General features: G+C 39.5%; 1 protein-coding gene across 2 annotated transcripts in view; it reads right to left on the reverse strand.

Annotated features, from left to right (window-relative positions):
- Nucleotides 1-23,179, reverse strand: part of RUFY2 (RUN and FYVE domain containing 2) — a 2,497,315-nt gene that overhangs the window by 1,902,560 nt on the left and 571,576 nt on the right. For both annotated transcript variants that reach the window (XM_044055761.1, XM_044055763.1), the window contains 2 exons: nucleotides 10,581-10,648; nucleotides 10,169-10,368 (listed from right to left, as the gene is read on the reverse strand). In XM_044055761.1, coding sequence (XP_043911696.1) covers nucleotides 10,169-10,368; nucleotides 10,581-10,648 — 268 coding nt within the window. The remainder of the gene's footprint in view (nucleotides 1-10,168; nucleotides 10,369-10,580; nucleotides 10,649-23,179) is intronic.

Raw genomic sequence — 23,179 nt, forward strand, 5'->3', positions numbered from 1 at the left:
ATGTGAGTGCATACACACACACGCACATGTAAGCACACACACATACACACCCAGATGCACGCACACACGCACACACACCCGCAGATGCACACACACACACACACACACACACACACACACACACACACACATGCATACACGCACGCACACGTGCATATGCTCGTACACATGCTCACACACACACACACACACACACACACACACACACACACACACACACACACACACACACACACACACACACACACACACACACACACACACACACACACACACACACACAGATTTTGTAACTAAAAAAGTCCTTGCTCGATTAAAACTATGTTACAAAATCAGTCTCCATTTGCTGCTGCTCGCAAGGCCATTGCTAAAAATATTCTAATACCCAAGCTTGAATATGGCAATCCTTTTCTCATTATGCATTTAGCCCACAATACTCACAGAATACAGATAACTGAGAATAAAATTTGCAGAGTCATTATATTAGCAGAACCCCCCCAGATACACCATTACAATTTTCTTAAAAATTCCAAACGGCTTTCAGTGCCTCATAGAGTCACTTTTCTTCCAAGTACTCTAATTTACAAGGAGTTAAAATACAGTCACTACCCCCCTTTAAGAGTGAAACTACCTTTACAAGACACCCTTTATGTACTCACAAGTATACAAGACAACTTTTTTCTCAAGTATGCCCTCAATTTAAAATTGCTGTAGATGAAAGAGCCTTTACGAGACTGGGACCTGTTACCTGGGACCACCAGCCTACAAGACATCAAAAATCTGGAAACTATTAAAAGCTTCAAAGATGCACTTAAAAAGCATCTCTTTTATGAATCTACTTGCAAATGCTACCATAACAATGGTTAGATAACCTACCATCGCATATCATGAGTAATAGAATATATTTAATAAACTTTTTTCGGCCTCTTAATGTGGCATAGTATATGCAAACATTTCACATGTATACATGAGTTTATGTATTAAATGTCTAACTGCACTACATTTTATGCATATCTTAGCTTGTGTTTTGTATATATTTTTCTCTTTCTCGATGCAGTCTGACTGGATCTTTTAATCTTACCCTCTCTGCATTCTATCTTACCATTATGTTCTGAATTTTGCTATGTATTAAAGTTGTACATAATATTGTTGATTAAAAGACTGGGGTGTATTTTCTACTCTTTGAGCTGGGGTCATGGCTAAAAAAGGTCAACAAACCAGTCCACTTACCCAGTGAACAAATACTAAATAAATAAATGATTTACATTGAGGAGACTGTGCCAGAAAGAACATGTGGTATTGAATTCATTTTGGTGGTTGAGGTCACTATAGCAGTTAAACAATTCCATGGTGGCACAGCTGCAGGGTGGATGAGATCCCATTAAAATGCTGAAAATGTTGCATAATGCAGAGGTGGTCTGGTTAATGTGTACTTTCATTGTTACTTATAAAGTAGGGATGGTGTCTCTGGACTGGCTAATTGGAATAGTCATTCTAATTTTCAGAAAGTGAGGTGGCAGGAGGGTGTGTTCAAATTACAAAGGGATGACAATCCACAGCTTCCCTGGGAAAGGCTGTGCCACAGTGCTGGAAAGGAGATTCCGTCCAACAGCTGAGCCTGTGCCTCAGGAGGTGCAATGTGGACTTTGTCTTGGATGTGGAACAATGGAAGCACTCTGTATCTGTGGAATAATGCAACCACTCTGTATCTGTGGAATAATGGAACCACTCTGTATCTGTGGAATAATGGAACCACTCTGTATCTGTAGAACAATGAAACCACTCTATCTTTGGAACAATGGAACTACTCTGTATCTGTGAAACAATGGAACCACTCTGTATCTTTGGAACAATGGAACCACTCTGCACATGTGGAACAATGGAACCACTCTGTACCTGTGGAACAATGGAACCACTCTGTATCTCTGGAACAATGGAACTACTCTGTATTTTTTTGCAAAAATGGAACCACTCTGTATCTGTGGAACAATGGAACCACTCTGTATCTTTGGAACAATGGGACCACTCTGTACCTGTGGAACAATGGAACCACTCTGTACCTGTGGAACAATGGAACCACTCTGTACCTGTGGAACAATGAAACCACTCTGTACCTGTGGAACAATGGAACCACTCTGTATCTGTGGAACAATGGAACCACTCTGTGTCTGTGGAACAATGGAACTACTCTGTATTTTTGCAAAAATGGAACCGCTCTGTATCTGTGGAACAATGGAGCTACTCTGTGTTTCTAGAACAATGGAAACACTCTGTTTCTCTGAAACAGTGGAACCTTTCTGTATCTCTGGAACAATGGAACAACTCTGTATCTTTGGAACAATGAAACCACTCTGTATCTTGTGGAACAATGGAACCACTCTGTATCTTGTGGAATAATGGAACCACTCTGTATCTTGTGGAATAATGGAACCACTCTGTATCTTTGCACAGATACTAGAGGGACATGGAAGTTCACCAGTACAGTCTGCATGTGTTTTGTGGAGCTGAAGAAGGCCCATGACTGTGTGCACTGTAATGTGTTATGGGATGTGTTAGAGCAGAATGGGGTTCCAGGGCCACTTTTATTTGCCATTCAGCCCCTATATTTACACAGTGACATCTTTATCTGCCTTCTTAGTGTTAAGTCAAATATGTTCCAGGAGGGGGTAGGATGCCACCAGAGGAATGTCATGTCTCTCCTACTATTGATAATTTTAATGAGGAAGATTTCAATGTGCAGTTGAATTTTGAGTATCATACAAGTTTGAGGATGTGAGGATTGCCTCTTTGCTATTGCAGATAACATTGCTATGAGTCACATTTGAACTAGGCTTATAAGGGACCTAGTACATTAGCCTAGTAAGCACATATGAATCTATGAATGCAGGGGATTCATATAACTGGCTATTACCTGCAGGGTGGATGACCACGACTGCTGGGATACAATGCCCCTTTGCTTCTTCTGTCACCAGAAGCAAAACTTTAAGATAAGAAGCAGGCCAAAGGCTCTTCACAGACCAACAGTCTTGTCCTAGGTGATGCAGGGGTCTGTAAGGTTGTTGTAACCCTTGCCTAGTAGGTGCTATGAATAGCAGCCACAGTAATCACGAAGGTCCCACACAGAAACTCACTGCCCAATCATAGAAAGACAGGAATCAATGCCCTCTGCTTCTTCTCTCAACAGAAGCAAAGCAGAAGCACTAATCCCAAGATGACTACTGAGAGGTAGAATGTGGGCTCTCATAATTGGTGGTCTTGGACCAGATGTTGCATATTTTAAAGGTAAGATGGAAAAATGGGTTGATATCTTAAAGAGATGCAGTGTGCGCTTAGCAGTTATATATGAAAGAGGGGGTAACTCAAGCTTTAGCAATCTAAGGGGACAGTCATTAATTTTAAAAGAGCAAGCTAGATTGGATGGGGGTGGTCACTTAGTATTCTGGCTCTATGGAATACAGTGGGAGGAACCAATAAATTTAAACAGCTGAAGGGGAGTGGTTTCACAAAATGATAACTTTTAATTACTAACAATAACCAATGAAAGAAGAGAGGAAAGGAAATATGTGATCAAGTTAACATAAGGAACGGGCAACTACAGAGGCAGTGAGTATAAAAACACAACACCAGGGTGGAAGGGTCAGGGAAATTTAATTTCTGTGTGACTCACAAAAGACAAAGCTCTCACATCTTTCCTAGTTTAAATATGCAACAGAAAACAGAATATTGTTACAACACAGTGTCATGAAAATGCACTACAATATACATAACAGAAGAAAGCAATAAAGCTGTACAAATTACAATAAAGCAATATAAATAACAACAAACCAACTGTTCCTTCACAACAGTCAATGGCTGAGTGAGCTTTTCTCATCAATTTCTCTTCAAAGGCAAAAATCAAACCCTATACTTTATGTCTGTAAGGTAAATATCTTAACCATTATACCAACCACCAACATCTTGCTGCTGGAAATTTTGTTACTTGCTCTCACATACATTAAAGAAATCATCACAGCCCTCTACAAACAGAGATGTTATAGACAGGAAGCTGTGTATATCAAAGTGGCCTGATGGGTAACTGGATGAATGTCAAAGCACTTTTCTTTATTACTTACGCTTGCCAACATTCTGTACCAGTTCATCAAGTGACTCCCTATCAAAATATTGTCACTTGTAACAATCCCCCCCTTGCACTCCCTCCCCAGTGTGGTAGGCAGCCCTTCACACACCCTAAACTTTTATATACCAACTCCAAGATTGCCTTACCTTGGAAAAATGGGATTATTTTGAGAAATAGCAATCTCAGGCATGGTATATATATCAGTCTGTTTTTTGGCCATTCAGTCTTTTAGGTTCATAGTTTCATAGGAGAGTACTAGGCTAACAGCTTAACAGCCCTTACAAGCCTACCCAATATAACCTAATTTTACACAATATATGGCCCCTAGGGGCAAGAGGATGGCATGGATTTGTGCCTATGCCTTGAGTATCTTACAGATTGTCCCTGTCCATAAGGGACACAGACACTACACTAGGTGTGAATTTGTGATTCCCATCCACTGATCCAAACTGCATTTGAAGAGGGCCAGGAAGGACTCTGCTTAATGTGAATAGCAAGTTTGTTACAAAGACGGGGAAATCTCTGAGGCACATATCTGTCTTTCCAGCATGTTTTGTTTGAGTTGCTGAAAAAGTTTAGATCCGTAGATTGGGTGACCCTTCAGCTGTTTCTCTTGTGGATGTAAGCAGCTTCATCAGGGCTGGATTTGTGAATGCCTTATACGTCAGACATAGGCCACCCCTTAATAGTCAGTAGGAGAGAGAGAGCAAAGTGATAGGGATTTTAGTTTATCTGGATAGGACATGTTGTTTACACCCTGTATTTTCTTTGTGAGAGACCTCCATTGTCAAGCCAGCTGCTGTAAGTGCCTTGTGAAGTACATGCCAAATGGCAAATTGTACTCGATTATTGGCCTAATGGGGGCTGAGTGCAGTGGGACTATAATTTCCTTGGATCTGAATACCGTACCTTTACTTATAAGTTATGCCACATAAAAGGACTTCTTCACCACTGTAGACACATGGTGGTGAAAGTTCAGGCTACTATTTATCTTTGTACCTTGATCTTTCACCTCTGAGTCTACTCTTAGGGGTATGCTGTAGATGTTGTAATTTGCAGGGGTATTTGACTTCCCAAAGGGTATAATAATAATGCATTTTTTTCACATTTAGTTTTAGGCCATGGCTCTGGCACTAATCATTTGTCTGATCCAGACCCTCCCTGAACGATATGTATATAATTAGGGGATTCAGTGATTCAGTGATTGCCCCCAGCTTGCATTCATTGGCAAACTTTGTCATCCAGAGGTCTTCCACATTAGCCTTGACTACTAAGAAGTATATTGTGAACAGGGGTAGTCCTGGCACTGAGAACTATGGCACACCACAAGTATTTGGCCTCTTCTTGGACCTGGATTAACCCACTTTATCTACATGTGTCCTTTCTGTGGGCCAAGTGGCTACCCATCAGGTGATGTAGGGATTTATGCCCAGGTTTGTGAGTTTATTTATAATACTTGACTGCGGAATTGTGTCAAATGGCTTGGTCAGGTTGAAGTAGGTAGTATGTACTGTTTTATCCTCATCCATGGCCTTAGAGATCATCTTAAAGAAATCCACCAGATTCAGAAGCCATGACCTGCCCTTGACAAAGCCAAATTGGGTTGGGTCCAGTGCTTGGAGGTTTTCTGTCATTGTTTATCAGGTCCATGATTATTGTTTCCATGGCCTTCCATATAAGACTGGTCAAACTTATAGGTCTGTAATTTCCCGGGTCAGTAGATGGTCCCCTTTATGCAAAGAGATGGCTGTTGCTGTCCTCCACTCTATCAGGACAAAGCCAGTCCAGAGACTGTGGTTAACTACACATCCTAATGGGTCTGATAAGTCCTGATTTAAGCTGTTTAAGAGGCAACCTGGTATATCGTCAGGCCACAGTGAAGCTGTGTTTTTAGCTTTAGAGAGCATAGTGACAACCTCTTCTTTGGTGATAACTGGTGGTGGAGTGGTGAAGTGTATTTCTTGGGGGAGAACTGGGGCTTATGGGGAGCTGAAATCTGAGCTGAATTTGTCAGCCAGCAGATTTGCTATATTTTCCAGCTGAGTATAGGTGATGCCATCTACAACTGATGCCACACATTGTTGGGTGTTGCTCTTAGGATTGCGGACATAAGTGAAAAATGCCTTATGGTTATCTTTACCTTTGGATTTTTACCTCAAAGTCTGCTTTCAGAGACTTGACTAGTTCCCTGATTTACTTACTTAGACTAATGATGGACTTTTTTCTCTGTTGTGCACATTCCCTCTTACTTCTCAACAGGATCTTCTTTCTTTTGTTGTACAACCTATTAATACCAGGTGTCCACCAGAGTGGCTTGTTTTCATGGTTTGACCTGCGTTAATTTCAAGTAACAAAGTCACCAGGAAGAATGAAGTCTTAAGAGCCGAGTGCCGCTTCAAAAAGCGTTATTAATTAACGTTAAGCACTTTCGTCCCCAAGATGTCAGGACTTCTTCAGAACAAAGTACAAAGAGATTACACCCTAATTATATATCTTGTGGGCGGTTCTAAATTAACAATCTGGTTAATTAAGTAAAATGCAGTACATTGAGGAAAACTGCAACCCTTAAAATCAACTATGAAAATTTTTTTTAAAACTTTTAACACGTTACATAAAAAATCCCAAAAATTATCAATTAAGAATAAAAATACAAGCAAGTGTAATACAGTATATTATATTACAAAAAGACAAACTCCCCACAGCACACATAAAAACCTAACCCGAACTGAAACATGGCTTGCACTAGGGAAATCCTATATGTTATGAAAACGTGTCAAATTAAACCCATTATAATAGTACAAAAATTACACATATATTGTATATATTTTTTTATCCAGTTTCCTAAAAAATAATTAAAAAATTATTACTAAATGAAACCTATCACACCTTTCATCCCTGTACCTTATAAAAAATAACAGGCCTTCAACTTCAAAATACTGACAATAGAAATATTGTCATTAAGCCCTGGGGGTTGAGTGGCATTTGTTTTTAATTGCCATTTCAACTCAAGAGACTCTAAATAATCATCAATAGGACCCCCTCCCCAGTCTCCCAGTTTCACCTGGTTGATTACACAAAATGTAAACATGTGCTCTGGGTACATTTTAATATGTCTTGCAAGCAATTGTCCCTTCCTATCATAATAGTGTTCATACACCTTTTGCCTAATGGTTCTTTTCATTTTTCCAATATAAAATACAGGACATGAATTGCATAATGCCAGATAGACCACTAGACAGACAGGAGTGGACTGGTTTTATGAATATTTAAGAGTTAAGACAGGTATTAGCCCAAACAGGTTAGACGTCCTGAGGGAGTTCATGGAAATTGTGCTTGAGAATAATTTTTTAACCTTTGAGGGTCACATTTTAGGCAAAAAACTGGGGTGTCCATGGGGGCAGCTTATGCCCCCATATTTGCCAATGCCGTGTTATCAAACTGAAAAACAAATTATGTACTTAATTCAGATTTTAAGGATTGCTGGCTTTACTATGGGCGTTTCTTGGACGGTATGATATTTTTTTGGAATGATATAGAGTCGAGACTACACAAATTCTTTGAATATCTACATTCTACTACTAATTTTTTATCTTTTACCATGGATATTCAGGGTGACTCAGGACATTTTGTAGACATCTCCCTTAGGGGGAACTATGATAAAAAAGGTTTTGATTCTACAATACATCGAAAACCTAGTTATTCTAACTAATTTATTCACTACAATAGTATCCACCCTTTATACCAAAAGAAATCTATAGTTAAGGGGCTGTGTGTTAGATTAGCTTGGATGATCTCTGATGATGATGATGATGATGATGATGATTTCCAGGTTGAAATGCTAAAACCTGAAGGAAATGTTTTCTAGGAGGGGGCATCCGGACAAATTTTTTAAAAACATCTTCAGTGAAGTAGTTAGTTAAAGGAGGACAGGACATTTTTTCTCTCTACTAGGAAATGTTCATGGAGCTAACTCCACTGTACGGCAGGACCCAAGGACTCAAGTTAATGGAGGGGATGGTTTCCAACATGGTTTAATACTAACAAATAAAGAACAGTTTGAGGGCCTAAAAGAGATAGTGGAAAGGAACTGGACAGTTTTTGGTATGAACAGTGAACATCTTGATATAGCTGGACCAAAACCAGTGATGGTATATAAAAAGGCACAATGCTGTAAAACGATTTTAGAAAGAACAGTGACAACTAAACAGGTAGGGAAAATGGCAAAATGTGGAAACTGTAATTTATGCAAGTATATGTTCGAAGGGCCCTCTGTCTTAGTCAGTGGATTTGGTGAGGTCCATCTTAACCATAGATTTCTATGTAGTAGTAATGAAGCACTCTGTCTGTCATTACGTAATTCATGTCTCGCATTTTATATTGAGAAAATGAAAAGAACCATTGGGCAAAGGGTGTATGAACACTATTATGATATTGGGAAGGGGGATGAGCACAATGCCTTGGCAAGACATAGTAAAATCCACCCAGAGCACCTGTTTAAATTTTGTGTAATCGATCAGACAAAACTGAGAGACCGGGGGGGGGGGTTCTATTGATGATTATTTAGAGTATCTTGAGTTGAAATGGCAATTAAATACCAATGCCACTCAATCCCAGGGCTTAATGACAATGTTTCTATTGTCAGTATTTTGAAGTTGAAGGCCTGTTATTTTTTATAAGGTACTGGAATGAAAGGCATGACAGGTTTCATTTATAACTAATTTTTTAATTTTTTTTTAGGAAACTGGATAAAAATATATACTATATATATATATATATATATATATATATATATATATATATATGTGTGTGTGTATTTTTGTAGTATTGTAATGGGTTTTAATTTTACAAGTTTTTATAACATGTAGGATTTCCCTAGTGCAAACCATGTTTCAGTTTTGGTTAGGTTTTTATGTGTGTTGTGGGGGGGGGGTTGTCTTTTTTTAATATAATATACTATATTACATTTGTTTGTATTTTTAGTCTTAATAGTTAATTTTTTTGGATTTTTTTATGTAACGTGTTAAAAGTTTAAAAAAAATGTCATAGTTGATTTTAAGGGTTGCAGTTTTCCTCAATGTACTGCATTTTACTTAATTGACCGGATTGATAATTTAGAACTGCCCACAAGGTATATAATTAGGGTGTAATCTCTTTGTACTTTGTTCTGAAGAAGTCCTGACACATTGGGGATTAAAGTGCTTAACATTGTTAATTAATAAAGCTTTTTGAAGCGTCACTCAGCTCCGAAGACTTTATCCTTCCTTCTGACTTTATTACTTGGTTTGTTTTTCTTGTTCTTACTGGGTTAATTTCAGTCTGGTACTGCCATTTCTATGTAATTGTTTATACAGTCATACAGGGCTTTTGTGTATGCATCTGTATGGGTTTCTGTGTTTTCTGGATTTGAGGGAGCTTGGAAACTAACTATGCTGTCCCTTAATAGGGGATAATTTACCTTAGAGAAGTTCTGGGAGTTAGGTGGGGGGAATAGTTTTACCTTTATTTCAAGGGTGACCGTTTCACAGCTGGTTCAGACTTTTGGATTCCTGCTCACATTACTCAGGGGCTCACTTATGCTACCTCCGTTCCCATGTTTTGCTGATCACTATTAATTAATGCAACGGTTGTAAATTTATAGCTATAATTGTATTGCTTGCACTGTGGCTCCCTCTGTAGCCCCCTGTAAAGGGATTGTGTCTGATTTATTCAACACAGTCATCAAATAAACTACTGCCATCCTTTTGTGACCCAGGCATTACAACTGTACTTGTCCTTTCACATGTAAACTGAACACAAAATTACATAAGAAAAAGAAATCTGGCTAAAGATCACAGTCTGAATGTCAGAATCTAATGTTGAATTTAAACAGCTATTTTCAGTGTCCATTGTCAGTTCTGTAACTACCAGACAAACATCTTGCTTTGTGAAGCAAGTACATCGTGTTAATTCGTGATTTGTTATCATGTGACATAAAGTGACCTTTACAGCAGGCAGAATCACCGAATGGAAAAACAAATAAATGGAACAGAATACAACTCAAAACAGTATTACCTGATAAAGTGCAAGGACTGCTGGGTATCCATAGCGATACTGTGAAAAAAACACTTGGTTGATAAAGTTGGAGTATCCAGAGCATATCGTGTACAAAATGAGGGCAAGCAGGCAACTGGCCCACCAGGAGCTAGAAAGCCGCTGGTGCACAAATGAGAAGAGCGTGTCAGTTACCATCCCTCTGCCTTCTGCAGTGCATGCTGAAAAAAAAAAGAAAACTGTGAAAACATTAACCTTACAAAAGCCCATAATTCCACCAAACAAAAATATACGCATAAAGCAAGCTGAAATGATGTTTGTGGATAACTCAGATTTCCACACTATGAAATCAAAATAACAAATTATCCGTTGATAAAGTATTGTATTTTGTGCAATTTGATAAAGAGTAAATAAACTGCTCCAGTTTTCTTACATGAGTTTCTCACAGGCAGCCAGACTTTTGCACTTCCTGTCTCCCATAATTTGAATGAAAATCTTTTCCTACAAGGAGAGACATTGTATTACTTGCAAATCAATCTCGAGAGACATTTCTTAAACAAATTACATGATGGTGAGGTTGTAATCTGATTTCATGCCATCTGGCTGAGTTCACAGGTGCAGTGTAAACAGACACTCAGAATTTTTTTTTTTTTATTATTCTCTTGTAGACTGAAGAAGAACGGTTATTTCAGAAATCGTTCTAGAGGTGATGTACACACAGTTCTTAGAGATATCACAGCTGAGCAAAGTGCATTCTGTTGTCCCAACAAATCAAAAGATTTTGTTTGAGCAGTTCAATACAAGCATCTGTTACTTTAGCAGTCAGACCTTACAGTAAGATGCATGCTTCTGGCTAAATGCATTAACATCTTTACATGAAGATTTAGCCTAGATAAGAACTATTTATATGCACACGTGAACAGATACCAACCTGGCTAACAACAGGAAAAACAATATTCTTACTTAAGGGCAAACCTGCAAGCTATCCTAAAACTATAGACCAATAACTTGCCTTCTGACAATGTACAGACTATACACTAGAATTGATGCCAACAGAGTTTATAGTTAGAAGAAACTCAATCATGGCAGTAGAACAAAAGGATAACAAAAGAAAGTTATATGGAACAAAGGATCATTTGTTGTTGATAAAGTCATAATGGAAAACTGTAAAAAGGAGAAGAATCTAAGTATGGTATGGATAGACTATAAAAATTAACAGTATCCCATATTCACGGATAAAAGAGTGCTTAAAAATGCATAAGATACACCCCACACTGATCGATTACATCACAGTGACCATAAAAGAGTGGCAAACCACTTTGCAGCTAAACCATGATAAAGGACAAATTATTATTCCATAGATAAAAATTCAAAGTGGGGTATTCCAGGGTGACTTTTTGTCACTACTACACTTTTGTCTTGTCCTTAACCCATTAAGCTGTCTACCTAACAGATTAAGTCATGGATAAAACTTCCCTCCCAGAAAATAATGAAGTGTAAAGACGTCTCAGATTCTCTTTTGCAGATGATTTAAAACTGTATAGTTCATCAGATGAGGAACTGAAAGCACAACTGCAAGTGGTCAAAACTTTCTCAGATGATATAAAAATGTCATTTGGTCTTGTAAATGTGCTACCAATACATGTAACGCCATATGAATTGCAGAAGGAGTCATTACTGGGCATGTTGTGGGTGCTGCAAAGAGCACTTTTGGCTGACATCAAATACTGTTCCAGCCAGGTAAATAACTTGCATCAGGACAGAACTTCTTAACTTCTAGTGAACAATGACATAGCATCAGCTGGCAGAGTTAACACTCAAAAATAAATTATTACAAAACAAGCAAAACAAAAAGGTTTTCCTTTTTTTAATCGGTTGAAAAGAGGTGTCCCCAACAATGTTTGAGAACAAAGCAGACAGTCACAGATGGATTAATGAATAATGCACTTAGTAGTGGACTAATCAAGACATGCTTTGTACAATGTTACATCTGAAACATACCGACAAACATCCTATCAGATGGTATACCATCAAGCCTTCTTCTGAGGGAAACCATAGCTCATCTAAAAGAAAATACCAAAAAATGGGTTGAACTAGAAGGCAAATCTGGACGAGGACTAGAACTGTTGTTTCTTGGCACCAAGTGATAGTAATCACTTAATGTATGAAACTGGGAGATGTATTGAGACTGTTTATTATCACATGGTGCCAATAAATGTTACCATTTAACATATGAAGATGGGTCAGATAGTAACTAAGGGCTTGTGTGAGTTTTGTGGCAGAAAGGGGTGATTTTATCCTGACTCATTCTTCAACTTATTCACTATCCTGAGACATGAAAAGATTATGGGTCCGATTCCAAAAGACTTGCTCTCTGTGTAGGCGATTTACTTTGGTGTATTACAACAAAGTAAATCACTTACACTGAGAACTAGATTTTTGGAATCTGGCCCCTGGTGTAAGTCTGTTTATAGATGAACCTTACACCAAAGGAAGTCACTTACACCAAGAGCAAGTCTTTTTGAATCAGGGCAGGCTTACGATGGAGTAAGTTACTTACACTGAGAGCAACTCTTTTGGAATCTAGCCCCATGTACATTGACTGGTCAGAAAGAAGGGCATAAACATGCTTGGAGGACCCAAACTGAATAATTCTGGTCTGCATTTCCAAGGAAAACTACGACTTTTCAATGCAGGAAAGAATGGCGTAGCGTAACATCACCCTAATTCATCCTGTCAGATGACTACACTAGTGTTAATAGCACAAAAAGCCTCTTGATTTTAACTTAATGGTGCTATAAATCTGAAATACCTAAAAGAGCTATGCGATACAGGCAGTAGTCAAGCTTTTTAAAAAAATCTAGATGGTGTAGTAACTGAGTCTAAAAGTAAAATTTGTATAAATGTGTACATATGATGTGTACATACAAAAAAGAAGGCGTATGATGTTTGCACAATGAAAATAGTCAATGATACTAACTTACCTTATAATGTGATAATATGGTGTGATTTTTCATATTTTATGCATTGTTATAAGACATCAGAAAAAAAGATGCATGCTGTTTGAGTCGGAGATGAGCACCTACATTTGCAGTCAGATTTGTCTCCACAACCGCAGCTCCTTTTATTTTCACTATTTTTCAGAAAATTCACCTACATCAGGACAGACTGCCTTAAGCCATGAGGACAGACTTGGCTGCTTGCTACTTGGAGTTACAGCCTGAGCAGCCTTGACGCTATTCCTATTTTTAAACCACAAAAAAGGCTCCAAGGTAGTTACTCGGTCAAGATTTATTGTCCACAAACACCAATAAAATCCAATAAATTCGACAAAACAACAAAACAGAACAAAATTTCTATCGTAGTACTAAGCGCTTTCACCCTCTAACACATACGGGCATCATCAGAGTACATCTAAAAACATGAATAAACTACTATTAAATAAATAAACTTCTGTTACACAACACCCCTGATTGGTTGTTCAATAAAACTATTGTCCAATAAATATTAATGGAATATTAGTTAATTAATAATTAAATAATATAATTATAAAATACAAGTACACTGTTTAAAAATTCATTTAAAAATTGTTCATAAAATTTCTCCTTGTATATTTACATTATATACACAAAGATCTAATCTTTAAAATACTTGATATAGAGATTTGGCCATTAATACCAGGGAATGAACTAGCATTCAGCCTCAACTGCCAAAGACATTCCTTGGCTTCCAACAGATAATTTAAGTCACCTCCATTTTGTCCATGTGTAGGGATTCTGTCTATGACAAAAAATATAAATCTCTTAAAAAAAGTTTATTTATTTAATAGTAGTTTATTCATGTTTTTAGATGTACTCTGATGATGCCTGTATGTGTTAGAGGGTGAAAGCGTTTAGTACTATGATAGAAATTTTGTTCTGTTTTGTCGTTTTGTCAAATTTATTGGATTTTATTGGTGTTTGTGGACAATAAATCTTGACCGAGTGACTACCTTGGAGCCTTTTTTGTGGTTTACAAGTTTTTCTTCGCTATGCTATTGCTATTTTTGCCTTACCCAGAACCATTGGAAGAGCTGTCAAAAGGCACAACTTCCTATTTTTCAGTGAGGACATATGTCTAAACTATTGAGTTATTTTAAAACACAGCCCAGCTAATATGTGCAGTACACCGGTGGCCAAGTTCTGCACCCCAAGAATGGGAAAGTTATCTATTTTAATAAATAAAGTAAATCAAATAAAAATTACCTTTTCGTAAATGAAAATGGAGGGGGTTGTAGCCCATTAACCTAATACCATGAGTGAGCCCTGAAACTAAGTGTTTCATCTCCATCACCCCGAGACTGCATAACCTTAAAGTAATAATACGTATCCAGTGATGTTATGAGTGATAGAGGGATGATTGCTGTCCTGTCCTACAAAAACTGTTGAGATGGATTTAAGTTTTGGATAAATGCCATGTTTCTGAGTATTATATTCTACAGTGGATCCTTCTAAATGTTTAACATATATGAAAATAATAAATAAACGTATGTAAGGATTTGAGAGTCACAAATGGCATAATACATCAACTTTATTACAAGCTATGTAGAAACTTGCAGTGTTATAAGACAGTACTGCATTTTATTTTTTCTGTTTGTTTCATTGAATATTGTGTTACAAATAGTACTGCATTTATCTGCTTATTTATTTGTTCACTGAAAATTGTGAGCTCTCTTTCTCTCTTTGCAGTTAGTTTTCCCTACCCACCCACCCTCCCTGTTCTTGTTGTGGTATTAATCTTGGTGGCTTTGGAACTGACCGCCCCTCCTGTAAATTTGTGTTTGAACACTCCTCCTGGGTCCATCTCATTTGCTCACTCAACAGAGTACAGTGACATCATATTTTGATTTCAGACACTCCTACCATTCCCATCTGTTCAGCCCTATCCCAGGCCCATTTGTTTACTCACCCGAGTACAGTGAGATCATATTTTGATTTCAGACACTCCTACCATTCCCATCTGTTCAGGTCTATCCCAGGCCCATTTGTTTACTCACCCGAGTACAGTGAGGTCATATTTTGATTTCAGACACTCCTACCATTCCCATCTGTTCAGCCCTATCCCAGGCCCATTTGTTTACTCACCCGAGTACAGTGAGATCATATTTTGATTTCAGACACTCCTACCATTCCCATCTGTTCAGCCCTATCCCAGGCCCATTTGTTTACTCACCCGAGTACAGTGAGGTCATGATTTCAGACACTCCTACCATTCCCATCTGTTGAGCCCTATCCCAGCCCCATTTGTTTACTCACCCAGTACAGTGAGATCATATTTTGATTTCAGACACTCCTACCATTCCCATCTGTTCAGCCCTATCCCAGGCCCATTTGTTTACTCACCCGAGTACAGTGAGGTCATAGTTTGATTTCAGACACTCCTACCATTCCCATCTGTTCAGCCCTATCCCAGGCCCATTTGTTTACTCACCCGAGTACAGTGAGGTCATATTTTGATTTCAGACACTCCTACCATTCCCATCTGTTCAGCCCTATCCCAGGCCCATTTGTTTACTCACCCGAGTACAGTGACATCATATTTTGATTTCAGACACTCCTACCATTCCCATCTGTTCAGCCCTATCCCATCTCTATCCTAGTCTAGTCTCATTAGCTCATCCTGCCTAATACAGAGAGAACATTTGAGTAGTCATACCCACTTAGGCCCTGAACTTGTCTGATTGAAGACTGCTGGAACAGGGCTCAGTTCTGAGGTTTTTTTACTGGTTAATTGGGTAACTTGTTTAAATCAGTTTGGTTGTTGTCTATTGTTATAAAAAAATTGCACTTTGTCTGCTTTACTGTATTTGTGTTTCTTCCTACTTTATTACCTTATTTTGATTTTGCCTCTTCTTAAAAGTACTCAATTGTGTTTATTCTGCTGCATTTATTATTGCCTGGTACTAGCCTGATTAAATTGTAACTGTTATTCTAAGTCTTTTGGTTAAAGCACTTGGGCTTCAGATCAGTTGTTTTACATTAAGGTTTGTGGTCTGCACTGTTGTGGCAGGACAGGTAGCTTACATCCTTCTAAGTTGGGAACTGCTGATTGAAGGCTCAGTGTTGTATTCATTCTGGTTTAAGCACTGGGGCTCCAGGCCAGTTATTTTACATTAAGAGGGTTTGTGGTCTGTACTCTTGTAGGAGGAGAGGCTAGATTCTGCCCTTCTGAAATGGGAATTTCTGGTTAAAGGCTTACTGTACCTGCTTATTTTAACTGTTTTTCTGATATTGGTGCACCTTGTCTGCTGTAGCATAGACTAGATTCAGGCCTGCTGAATCTAGCTTTGTTTGTATAACCTGAGCACTAATCCAGGCCATATTTGTTTGGAGAAGGTTCCCCTGTACCCTAGTGGCAGGAGTGTGCAGTTATAACTTGTCTGATTGAAGACTGCTGGAACAGGGCTCAGTTTTGAGTTTTTTTTACTGGTTAATTGGGTAATTTGTTCAAATCAGTTTGCTTGTTTTCTATTGTTATAAAAAATTGCACTTTATTCATCTGCTTTTACTGTAATTGTGTTTCTTCCCACTTTATAACCTTATTTTGCTTGCGCTTCTTCTTAAAAGTACTCACTTGTGTTCATTCTGCTGCATTTATTACTGCTTGGTAGTAGCCTGATTAAATTGTAACTGTTATTCTAAGCCTTTTGGTTTAAGCACTTGGGCTTCAGACCAGTTGTTTTACATTAAGAAGGTTTGCGGACTGAATTGTTGTGGCAGGGCAGTTAGCTTACATCCTACTAAGTTGGGAATTGCTGAATGAAGGCTTAGTGTCTGTTATTCTAAAAGCGCATTAGTTCTGGTTTAAGCACTTGGGCTTCAGGCCAGTTATTTTACATTAAGAAGGTTTGTGGTCTGCACTCTTGTGGGAGGAGAGGCTAGATTCTGCCCCCCTGAGCTGGGAATTTCTGGTTAAAGGCTTATTGTGCCTGCTTATTTGATCTGTTTCTTTCTGAAATTTGTGCACATTGTTTGCTGTAGCCCAGAAGTTAGTAGTTTATTGGCATTTTGGGCTAATTTCTATCTCTTTCATTTCCCTGCTATAAAAACCACATTTGTGTGGTTTTGCATGCCGGGCAGCGCCAGTTATCTAGGATTAAACTATTCCCGGCTCCACAAAGTCTACTCTTCAATTTTTCCCTTGGAACTAGACAAACCTTCAACTTAAGCACTCAAACCAGTCATGTCACAGCCCAACACTTGCTCAAAACTCATAGCAAGCACTAATTAACCCTAGCACTAGACCCCATATAGTGTCCAGAAGGACAAGGCTCTCTATTCGTCCCTACCAGCCAATCAGTAAAACAGCTCACTGTACCTATTCAGGCATGTCCAAAGGGCAGTTTCAGGTGTACTCTTCAGTCCAACTGGTGAATCTGGGCATTTTGAGACAATGTTACAACTGCCTCATGTACACAGACAACCCTCTCCTCCTACCACCAAACACTAATACATGCGAGATATGCAATTATACAGCCAAACTGGAGGCAAAGCCCTCTCAACCCAAGACTGGAAATGACAGTCAAGAGGAGAAGGAAAATACTTGCAACACACCACCAGTCTCACACAGACCTACTAAACCAACACCAGCAAATAACACACATAAATACACGAAAACATACTTGGAGGCTCTAAATAAACATCTGGAAAAGCAACAGAGACCTCCAAAGCAGACACCCAAGCAACCTCCACACCCCATACACATACTTCACATATTTAGTGTGCCAAGCAATCACAGCCCTTAAGGTAAAATAAAATGCCCAACACACTAGTAATAGGTGACTCTATAGTCAGGCACACTGATGTCCCACTAACTAGGCTGGACAAGGAGAAGGTTAGAATTAGCTGCCTGTCGGGAGCCAGGATCCACCACATAACACAAGCACTCAGGTCACTCCAGAACAAGTATAAATATGACTCTGTCATTGTCCATGTTGGTGTGAATGACCCGAGAAGTACCTCCCTGGACTACATGAAAAGAGATATGGAAGAGCTCTCTGATCACGTAGCCCAGGCTGATATGACCCTGACCCTGAGTAGCATCCTGCCCTCACCAAGAATGATACCACAGTATAAAGAAAAAATGAACAATTTCAGCAAATGGCTAAGTTTCTGGTGTAATTCAAAGGGGATCCAGTATCTGTCCACCTGAGATGACATGCTCGACAAGCCACGTTGCTTCACAAGAGATGGCTTGCACCTGTCACCCTTAAGCTTTTGAATACTGGCCAAGGCTTTTTCCACCCCCATAGTGCCTTTTTTAGGCAAGGCTCAAAAGGCAAACCCACCACCATAAATAGCACAAGTAACCAAAAACTGAGGGTAATGCTACTCAACGCCAGAAGTCTAAACCTCAAAATGCATGCACTCGAGGCACTCCTCAGTATGGAGAACATCAATATCTGTGCAGTAACACAAACCTGGTTTAAGGCTCCAGAGAGCACCCCAGCACTACCAGGCTATAACTCATACCATACTTTTCGGCCACAGAACCCGGACCGAAAAACAAAAGGCGGGGTGTAGCCATATTCATCAAGGATACCCATACCTCCAGGTTAGTGGCACAGCACAATGCCTCAGAGATTATCCATGTGCAACTAACAATGGGCAAAACTGCAATTCAAATTGTAGCTTGCTACAGATCACCCACCATGACTCAGGACCCCCATTCCACATTTCAGGAGACACTGGAAAATATGAAGTTCCTACCAAATGCCCTAATATTGGGTGATTTCAATTACCCTAATATTGGGTGATTTCAACTACCCAAACATTAACTGGGAGAACTACTCAAGTACTAACTCCCTTGCCCAACAATTCCTAGAATTTGCAAACTTGAATGCCCTGGATCAACTGGTCAACACCCCCACCAGAGGTGACAACATATTGGACCTGGTCATCACCAACAAGGGCGACTGGTGTTCTACACGGGAGGTCAACCCCTTACTGGTTAGATCAGACCATAGACTAATCACTCTGGATATCCACATTCTGGCCCCACCCCCAATCAAGGAAACCACCGTGAAAAACTTTTCAAAAGCAAACTTCATGTTACTTAAGACTGAGGTAGAAAGGTTCACAGCCCCCATGCTAAAGGACAACGCTGTCCAAGCTGCTGAATCCCTTACAAAGGCACTCTATGAGCACCTGCAAGAATGCATGGATCGTGCTATCCTAAGCAAAACCAAGACTCACTCTTCCAAGAAAAGGAAACCAGTCTGGTGGACCCCTGCCATAAATAAACTATACATTAGAAGGAGGAAACTAGTACAGAAAAGAGTAAAATCCCAAGAAGGAAAGACATCCCTGATCAGTATCAGCAAGAAACTACAATCCCTCATAAAATCATCCAAGGCTAGCTTTGAAAGAAAAATTGCCAAGGACTCCAAAGATAACCACAAAGCGTTTTTAGCTACGTCAAGAACCTAAGTGGAAACTCTCAGATCTGCTCTGAGTTAGTGCAGAATGGCACAAAATACACTGAACTGACTGATATTGCCAGCACTCTGGCAGACAGGTTTAGTGCAAACTTCACCCCCCTCTCACCCCTAAAGGGCCATTATCTATACCAGAAGAATGTAGAGCCCCGGCAATCACTGACAGACAGGTTAAAACAGCCCTATCCAAAGCCAAAAACTCAGTTTCAATGAGACTGGATGGTGTCCCAGGCCGTGTCTTACACGAGCTCCAAATGAACTAACCCCTCACCTAAACACACTGTTCAAACTCAGCCTCTCTACAGGCTACATCCCCATAGAGTGGTGCACAGCAACAGTTATCCCACGCCACAAAGGTGGAGCCACAACTGACTCCGGGAACTATCGCCCTATAAGCCTGACTAGCCTGGTCTGCAAGGCTATGGAGCACATCATCATGGAACTCATTAACAGAGACGTTGGGAACCTCCAAACATTGGACCATACCCAGTTTGACTTTGTTAAAGGCAGATCATGCCTCCTAAACATGGTGGACTTCTTTGAGACAGTTACCAAGGCTTTAGACGAGGGAAAGGAAGTCCACACAGCCTACCTAGACCTCCCAAAGACTTTCAACACCATTTCCCATTCTGGTATTATAGACAAGCTCTCCAGCCTGGACATAAACCCCTACGTCACAAGATGGGTTGCCAATTGGCTCATGGATAGAACCCACACAGTGAGAGTTGCAGGCTCTAGGTCCGACTCTAAACCGGTTACAAGTGGCATCCCCCAGGGCTCAGTCCTGGGACCCCTCCTGTTTAGTATATACTTCTCAGATGTACAGGCAAGCACAGGAGGACTACGGCTAACCAAGTTAAGTTCACAGATGACTGCAAACTGGGGACCATAATTGACTCTCCGGCTGATACAGACATCCTCCAGAAGGGTCTCACTGAGATAGATACTTGGTGTCAAAATCATGGCCTCAAGCTAAATGCCAAAAAGTGCATAGTCATCCCCTTTGGAAAAAACAAAATACCCACGAACTACCACATACGTGGTAGTCCCATAAATACAGAAAATGTAATAAGGGATCTGGGGACCCAAGTAGATAGTAATCTTTCCTTTGATAATCATATTGCCAAGGTGGTTAGAAAATCCTTCTATGTAGCCCACCTAATCACAAAAGGGTTTGTATCTAGAACAAAAGAGGTCATTGTGCCCCTCTACTCATCACTCATCAGACCCATCATAGAGTACAACACCCCATTTGGGATGTACCTTACAAGACACCTACAACAGCTGGAAAGACCACAGAAGTACCTCACCAGGAGGATTACTGGCCTCAAACAGATGCCCTATGCAGCCCAACTTAAGAAACTCCAGCTGTACTCAGTTGCATACCTCTTACTCAGAGGTGATCTCTGCCTGACATACAAGGCCATGTCCAACCCAGAATTGATGGACATGCTCTACCTAAAAAAAACAAATCCCCAAGTGCCACATGCTCTAGGGATCTAAACCTCACCACAACGATAAATAGGACATGCTGGAGGGATAGATTCCTGTCCCAGAGACTCCCCATGCTTTGGAACAGGATTCCAATCTACATTAGGCAGAGCCCCTCACGAACACTCTTCAAGAGAAACCTTGACGAGTGGATGGGAAACAGAATATTTACCCAGGGATCACTGCAGTGGCTCTGCTGGACAGAGGCACAGGGAACTAATGGCTCTGCTCTACAGAGGCACAGGGAACTAATCTAAGGGGGCGGTGAAAGCCAACACATTCTAGCTAGTCTTATAGATGCCCTCAGGCAGATAGCCTAGTACTTACCTATGAACCTATGAAATACAGCCTTGAAACAGAAAGTCATTGCCAACACAGTTTTACACTTTTGCATATTTCTGCTGTGTTGTTAAGATGGTGCTGTGTATAGCAACATCTAGTAGCCACTTTTGTAACTGGATTTAGGTCAGAAGTAACGATACCCATTTGCTAACCAGGTAGGCCCACTGGAAACACACAACCTCTTTTCAGAGGTGACCCAGGAGCAACGTCTGGCTAAGTGACTTGCTCAAAAATCATACAGTAGGCAAATGATGGTTGAGAGCATCAAACCCTATACCACAGCAACTACAGCTCACAGACTTAACACTCTGCACCATCTGCCAGTATAAACGATTGCAACAGCCTGCTTTTGTATTACTCATCTTATTCGTTATGTCAACTGCTGTCTTCTTCCTTACAAAACTGCACTACTGACTGGTCATTGCTGTATTAACTGTTCATTGCTGTTGGCTGCACATAGCGTTTTCATTCATTGCTCTACCAGTTTAAAAAAATAATAACACAAATAAGCAAATAATTAAGTTACCTAAAATGGTGCACTGGCAAATGATTTCATACTAGACTTGTAGTAAGAAATTCTCAACATTTTCTTTAACAATTTTATTCTTATCACCTCTGGTAAAATGACATTAAACTGTCAAATTGTATTATATTCTTATATTTAACTAGCATAGTAGATGGCCAAATATATTAAAAAATAAACAAACATATGAATAGGATAAAACCTTTTAGCAGCCTGTACTCATCATGCTGGGATAGTACATAAAGGGAAAGCATGCTAAAGTCCCAAAGAAATGGTGAGCGGTTCCTTTTTGGCCTGTCATGAGTATTCCTAGTATACCAGGGCTGAAATATTTACATCTCACACTCGGTTGTGGACAGGATTCTAGTCCGATACACGTTTGTGCTATCATATCTCGGATCATCATCTGGGATTCATTGTATACCACAAGTTGTGAGGCACGTCTGTTCTGGTTTGTTCCTACATGGAACACTACTAAGCCATTTGCCTATGTTGCTCTTTTTCAGGATTTATTTACACCTGTGGACACACTAATTTGACTCTTCTTTCATCAAATTGTGATTGCCAGAATTAGTATTTATTTTTTGACAGAGTCTATCCCCCAATAATGTGTGTAATTATAATCATTTGCTGAATAAACTCACGGTTAAGCAATGGAGCAGTTAAGCAAAATGTACTCACATACACTTATTCAACTTATTAGCTATCTTAGGGTTAGGCAATGCTTGTGTCATTCACCTCAAGCAGTGAATTTGTCATGAGAGTGTGGCTGTGGTGAGTATAAAAAAATCTGTTTTTAAGTAAAATTCACCACATGTAAGCCAACCACAGTGCATTAATCTCTTTCATTCCTAATTAGTCTCACAAGATGAAAACAATTAATTGGTTTGCAAGAGGCACTTTCAAGATCCTGTTTACAACCTTTGTTGACTGGGAAGAGGGAGAATTTTGCAGCATATTAGTTTTTAAAAAGTCAGCTACATGGTAAAATGCACATGATCTTTCATTTTAACTAAAGTTAATTGTTCTAACTTTCATCTAGCTCAGCCAGTTGGGCAACCATTTCAAATGTGAGGACCTACTACAGTGAGCCCCAAAACACACTGAATGGCTGAAAAAAAAGGATGTATATATACTGACACCAAGATGGTCATTTCTTGGATATTCCTTTTTCTCCAAGGTATGGTGATCTTATAGTTGT

The sequence above is a fragment of the Protopterus annectens genome, chromosome 14.part0, assembly GCF_019279795.1.
Source record: "Protopterus annectens isolate FY-2018-M chromosome 14.part0, PAN1.0, whole genome shotgun sequence".
NCBI classification, from domain to species: Eukaryota; Metazoa; Chordata; order Ceratodontiformes; family Protopteridae; genus Protopterus; species Protopterus annectens.